The following is a 6,194-nucleotide window of genomic DNA, read 5'->3' as shown; positions in this document are numbered from 1 at the left end:
AAAAAATGCAATGCAAGACTTTAAATAAAGCATTGCATTTGTAAAACGAAGTGAAAATACAAATTAACACAATTTTAACTGAATTGTGAAACGATTGTGGCTAGAATAAATATTTTATGGAAATAAAATGGTTGARATTGAGTTTATTGCATATAACTGTAAGCATTATGTTTGAAAACTGAAACAAGTTTTTCAGTCACACTTATATTTCTACAATAATATCATGAAATAAGAACCTAGAGCAAGATAAAGACAGTCATTTACACAAATCAAGTCTCTGCTAGAGTATTTTGACTTCATTTATTTTTTTATTTTTTCCCCTTTCAGACATTTTGAAAAGCTGTGATTATGAATAAACGGTGACACGGGCGTTGGGGTGCCCMGTCATCATCCTGTAGGCAACATGCACTGGTTCGTTTAGCTTATTGRTGAACGTGTAGATGTGAGTTTTTCCACTGGTGGGGCTGATGTTACAGAAGCTCAGACTCTGGTTTTTGAAGCTGAGCTTGATCTCAAGCCTGCYAGACACTGTGGTCCTCTTCAGTGGCACGCTGTGGCCCTGCTCAAAAGCAGTCAGCAGGTTGTTGAACCACATCAGACACCAGGAGCTCTGGCTGCTCTCCAGGGCGGACGGCAGGCCGCTGCGTGGCAGCTTCCCACCGTAGCAGACGCCGACGATCCACGGAGAGCCTTCGAGCTCCACCTCCCAGCGGTGTTCACCTTCTGAGAAACTCTGCGAGCTGAGGACCTGGAAGAAGTTGGTGAACCTTTGCGGAGAAGACGGGTAAGGCTGCTTTACAGCGCTGAACGTCACCGTCTTCAAGTCCTCTGAGAGGAGGAGGTTCGGGTGGACGGTTTCTGGGTCAAAGGTCACCTCTGARGGGTTGAGGGCGTTCCGGACCGAGCGTTGAATCTGTCCTAGCTGTTCTCTCAGCTCACTGTTCATGTTCTCCAGCTTGGAACAAGCTTGAGCTGGGTTGACGCTCGTTTCCACCTCGTCTCCTCTCAGTGGCTCTGCCAGTAAATTCTCAACGGCCGGCTGTAGCCTCTGAAGCTCGGCACTAAAAGCTGCCTCGTCTTCTTCAGCCAGCAGAGATTCAGAACTGAGTACCGCCTCTTTCAGCTGTTTCACCCACTCGGAGGCTTGACTGACTCGGCGGTGTATCCCAGCCTCGCTCGGACCTAACTCCTCCTTGATCATCTGCATCACCTGCTCCGTGTAGCTCTGAGCCAGATCTTTCATCTGTTCCAGCAGACCGGAGACCTTCTCCCTCAGCTGAGAATTAGCAGCGCTCGCGCCACATTCCAATTCTTCTTCTCTTCTCAGGACTTTCTCTGCCAACTCCAACTTGGAGTTCAAGTAATTGACCTGAGAGGCTAGTTTTATCTTGGGTTCAGTCATGTCTTCTGTCTTTTTGCTGCTTTTTGCTTGAGCCAAACTATTTGGGTGCTGTGCAGGTCCAGACCCAGTCCTAAAGCCTTGCTTTGCCTCGTGTTCTGCTGCTCCATCCTCTCGGCTCTCCCCTGCTGTTGCTGTGTCACACAGACGTGTTGTGTCTGTTTTGTCCACAACACAGCTCCCCTCGACCCCTCCGCGGCAGACGTCGGAGTGGACTGCAGTGGAGAGGACGTTCTCAGCGGTGGCTCTGTAGGTCTCCACGATGCTGCGCATCTTACGGCTCTTCACGAGATCCGTGGCTCCGCGGTACTCAGCCTGGCACTCTGGGCAGCTGTGTTGGTCCAGGCCCTCTCCCATGGTCCGAAGGCAGCCGAAGCAGAAGATGTGACCGCAGGGAAGAGACGCAGGCTCCGTGAACAGCTGCAAACACATGGGGCATGTGAGCTCCAAGGCCAAGGCTTCAGGATGAGCCTTTACTGAAACACTTGCTTCGTCCTCAAACACAGACATGATGGTGGAAACCTCCTGAAACACAAAACAAACTGGGTTTCAACATTTAAAATGTCTTTGCCCAGACTAAAATCAAGTTTTTATGATAAAACAAAGAAACCTTTATATTTTTTWATTGTGTGCCACCCAGAGGCAGAAGCTGTTTTTACATATTAGGTTTATATGTACCGTATGTTGTCTATAGTGTTAACATAAAATCTAATTACCGTAATCACTAAAACTCAATCCTAACAAATACTCTGAGAACAAACAGATCTCACAACAGTTTTATTTCTCATTAGAAGATGATCTCAGTCTAGAACTTTGGCATAAAAAGTGGTGGGTAATATTATTTTTTCAAAAACAATACTAGGCCTGTTTTATTTTTTGAAGAATGCAATGCAATTAAAAAAAATTTTTTTCCTCTTCTTTTTCTAAAAGATAAGCCAAACCAAATTTGTAAGTTGATTTAAATCTTACTTTAAAAAGGATGAACCAATTTTAAACTTGAGAAAATGATATCCTTGTGTTGTAAAATATATTGTAATTGTTTTCTGCTAAAAAAAAAAAAAGTAAATCATGGAAGTAATCAACATGATCCCCCCCTACCAAAAAGAGGTATACCTCAAGAATATGCCATTAAGTATACCTAAGTATATATTTATCCAATTAGGGGGAAAATATAAAGATTCTTAACTCATAGGGCCACGGCCCTATCGTGGGCCGTGAGCGCCACCTCGAGGGCCTCAAAAGAACAACAGTTTTTAACTTTGGGCAGCTGAGGGCCGTGGAACCGCATTCATTTTGAATAAGGTGCAATACACTTTCCCACCACTAGTAGCAGTAGTGTACCACTCAGATGTTTAACAACTTTTTTAAATATGTAGAAGAAGAACATCAGAAACCTGCCGAGAATGGAAACCTATAAAAGTAGAAGCAAAAATGAAAGTAACCCATCAAAATATAAAAAAACACCAAAGTTTGTCACTAATATGAAGAGCAGCTTCTGTTTTTACCACGAAATATTTAAAACATTCAAAACATTATCATATGCAGTTGCAGATACAACTACATTTTCATTTGCACTTTAAATTAATTGTTGTAGTTTATTTTTAAACATTTTGAATGTATTTTAAAGAAACTAGTCAAAAAGCTGTTGTTACTGTTATTGTTTGTCACTAATATGAAGAGCAGCTTCTGGTTACAAAAGTTTTAAAAGGTTTTATTTTCATTTGTACTTTATCAAATTTATTTTTACAGTTTTTTTAATTTGAAACATTTACATTAAACATTTTTAATTTATTTATTTTATGCCCACAGTTTTATTTTATTTGTTTGAATTGCCTATGTTTGATAAGTGTTTAAATAAAAAAATACATATATATTTTTTGTTGATAAGCCTGAGTGGTCTGTTGACTGACCTTTGTATTTGTTCAAATAATTGTTATGGGCAGGTTACAATATGTATAAAATGTTTGTTATAATCAAGTCTTGTGATTATTTGACATGAGTTTTACTTTTAAACTGTAAGTGTATTTAATTTAGTTATTTTAGTTGTGATAGTTTAGTTATGATGTAAATACAATAAAGATTAAACCAAGACTTAGATTAGAATAATAATCATTTTGATCCATACATTGGTAATGTCTGACTGGGCCTCGTGTCACTTTATGTTCAACAAATTGCCTCGAGGTCAAAAAGTTTAAGGACCCCTGGCTTAGTATAAGCCAAGTAGGCCTATATGTAACATAAACTTTGTTAAATCTCTGATAAGTACCCTGCATAAGAAATAAACTGAATGCACTCTTAGTTTTTAGTTTAAAATTAGAACAAAAGGACACTTGCATTACTATTTTTGGTAAGAGTCACCACAACACGAAGCGAAGCTTCTGCTAAAAACGGATAAAATGACAGGTCAGCATGTTAACAGACTACAGATACGTTATAATACAGTATTATATCATGTATTYTAAGAGAAAACTCGAGTAATTACATAATGTATATACAAAAAGAAGGTTAAACTATCTGAAATTACCCTGCGTCACTCAGTGCGCATATACCACTTGTTGAGTTTCAGTTTCCGGGGAACAGGTTTTTTTTTTTTTTTTTTAGAAGGCGTTTGCTTCTACTTTTGAAACACGTCATTATATAATTACACTTAATGAGTGTTTTCTCTCGTTATAAGCAAGTAATAGCCTCACCTGCACCCCAGCGGTTCGGCAACAAACAGAGAGCTTAATAAACAGAAACATATTTATATTTTCAAGGGTAAAAGCGAGAGCTAACGCGCTTCTTACCTGCTGTCACCGTGTAGACTCGAACACAGATTGAGATAAGGATAACAGAGCGCACAGACCGGTCCGGCGCCCGTGGTTACAGTATATGGTGTAATACCGGTCATAAAGACCGTTTATCGTCTCCGTTCATGCGGTTCTGCAGATAAAACACCACCATGTTGCAACATACCTCTCACGGTCTTTGTGTTTATGTGTAATATGATAACTCAGTACGCCTGTCACGTCCTTCCAAATGTTTTCTGCTGTTTTCCGTTTTTAACATCCCTGGTGGTCTAGTGGTTAGGATTCGGCGCTCTCACCGCCGCGGCCCGGGTTCGATTCCCGGTCAGGGAACATTACCGTTTTCTTCTTTGTGTTATCTTAGGTTTTGCATCGCTGCGGCCCGTGTTTTATATATACAGTGGGGAAAATAAGTATTTAGTCAGTCACCAATTYTGCAAGTTCTCCCACTTAAAAAGATGAGAAAGGCCTGTAATTGACATCATAGGTAGACCTCAACTATNCAAGTTCAAGACAGCATCATCACGGAAGGGGCTTTCTTTTGATGTTTTCATTGATTTGGACAATAAAAACGACCTGATATGGTCTACAGAGGTTTTCTCTTCAAAAAAAAAAAAAAAAAAAAAAAAACTGAGCCAGCAGGGATTCTGAGCTTGTGGGACAAACAGGCAGCCAGTTAAGAGCTGGTGTCCTACATGAGGCAGTATCTGGTGGATCAGAGATGTGAAGTGTTTGTGAAGTGGGTGGATGATAGAGAAGTGTCCACATGCTCCACTGTCCACCCAGTGTACAGCTGGGACACATTGCAGTGATGCCAGAAGTCATATACATTTCATCCTACTCTTTCTGTAAAACACACATAGCTTATAATTGAATCATGTAAGTGTGAACCACCACCTGCCAGTGAGCAATGAGCTTATTGATTTTGAACCGTTGCTCAAGCAAAACGAGTGCAACTGCGAAATAATCCACGCTTTTGGTGGACCCATAAAAAAAAAACAGGTAATATTTCCAACAACAGACCACCAGTAATTTTTTTAGTGGAAATAAAATTGTATATAATAATAATAAAAAAGCAATAACTCATACTATGTTTGAAAGTCAAACACGAGCTTGTTTGGAATTCATTTTTATTTCTGTGCGTGAGTGTCCTCATAGCTAAATGATAAAAACTTGCACAGTAAATAAATAAAACAGTAAGTCTCCAAAAGGCAGTAAACCACCTCAAAAGCTCACCGTTGTCACCTGGAATAAAATTCTGATGCAGCTGCTTGCTTGTGTAGTGTAAAAAGATTTTATTTATTTCATGTGGTACTTGAAAGCACACAACTAATGTGGAATCACATCAACCGTTGTATCGTTCGATTCAGTAGTTAAAGAAAATACTAACAGTACCTGACCTGCAGTCAGCTCATTTAAAATCTAGCTCCCCCCTCCCAGAGCAAATAATTTGAAATGCAGATTCACAACACTTGTGTAAAAACTATAGACGGCCCAGTGTGAAGAAAGCTCACGTATCTGGTGCGTTGACTATTAAAACAAATAAAAATCCTAACATGTCTTCAAACCAAATGTAGTTTCTTGGTAAACGAATTAAAAAAAAGGCTAAATTTCACACAACAAACAACACAGTTTGGGTGCAGATGGAATTTCTTCCAGCTCAGGTAAGGCATTTGCACAGTTTAGGCACTAATTAGTGACACAGGATGATTTCTTGAGCGCTGCTAACCCTGCTGGTAAAAACATAAACGTGCAGGACTTGTGTGTGTGTGAAGTTTCAGTGAGGTTAGAGCACACTGTCCAGATCCACGTCCGGCAGAGGCTCCTTCCAGTAGGAGAAACTGCTGTACTCAGGACAGTCGAGAACAGAGGAAGTGCTGCCTTCAGTGAAGAGCATGGGGAAGAAATGCTCAACCAGCTCTATGAGGTGATTGTACCTGCAAACACACACGCACGCACACACACACACACACACACACACACACACACACACACACACACACACACAC

At 40.4% G+C, this 6,194-nt stretch overlaps 2 protein-coding genes and 1 non-coding gene across 4 annotated transcripts in view; 1 reads left to right on the top strand and 2 right to left on the bottom strand.

Moving 5' to 3' along the window:
* Positions 1–271: 271 nt before the first annotated feature.
* trim107 (tripartite motif containing 107) lies at positions 272–4,345 on the bottom strand. Of its 2 annotated transcripts, none has more exons than XM_014009639.1 (2): positions 4,186–4,345; positions 272–1,924 (listed from the first exon to the last, which is right to left on the bottom strand). In XM_014009639.1, the coding sequence occupies exon 2, from the start codon at positions 1,907–1,909 to the stop codon at positions 347–349; it is 1,563 nt and encodes a 520-aa protein (XP_013865093.1). In that variant the 5' UTR covers positions 1,910–1,924; positions 4,186–4,345; the 3' UTR covers positions 272–346. The 2 variants fall into 2 exon arrangements, with proteins under 2 accessions (XP_013865093.1, XP_013865094.1); XM_014009640.1 differs by lacking the exon at positions 4,186–4,345 and adding an exon at positions 3,924–3,977.
* A 101-nt stretch (positions 4,346–4,446) lies between these two features.
* On the top strand, positions 4,447–4,518 carry trnae-cuc (transfer RNA glutamic acid (anticodon CUC)). The gene has a single exon. It is a non-coding gene; the product is annotated as a tRNA-Glu (tRNA).
* A 933-nt stretch (positions 4,519–5,451) lies between these two features.
* The window catches only part of zgc:123305, a gene marked incomplete in the record, with an annotated part of 17,872 nt that continues 17,129 nt past the window's right edge, over positions 5,452–6,194 (bottom strand). The window contains 1 exon segment of the mRNA XM_014009637.1: positions 5,452–6,122. Within this exon segment, the coding sequence (XP_013865091.1) occupies positions 5,972–6,122 (151 nt within the window).

The sequence above is a fragment of the Austrofundulus limnaeus genome, unplaced genomic scaffold (assembly GCF_001266775.1).
Source record: "Austrofundulus limnaeus strain Quisiro unplaced genomic scaffold, Austrofundulus_limnaeus-1.0 Scaffold60, whole genome shotgun sequence".
NCBI lineage: Eukaryota > Metazoa > Chordata > Actinopteri > Cyprinodontiformes > Rivulidae > Austrofundulus > Austrofundulus limnaeus.
The sequence above is the reverse complement of the archived record's forward strand: the minus strand, read 5'-3'. Positions and strand labels throughout refer to the sequence as shown.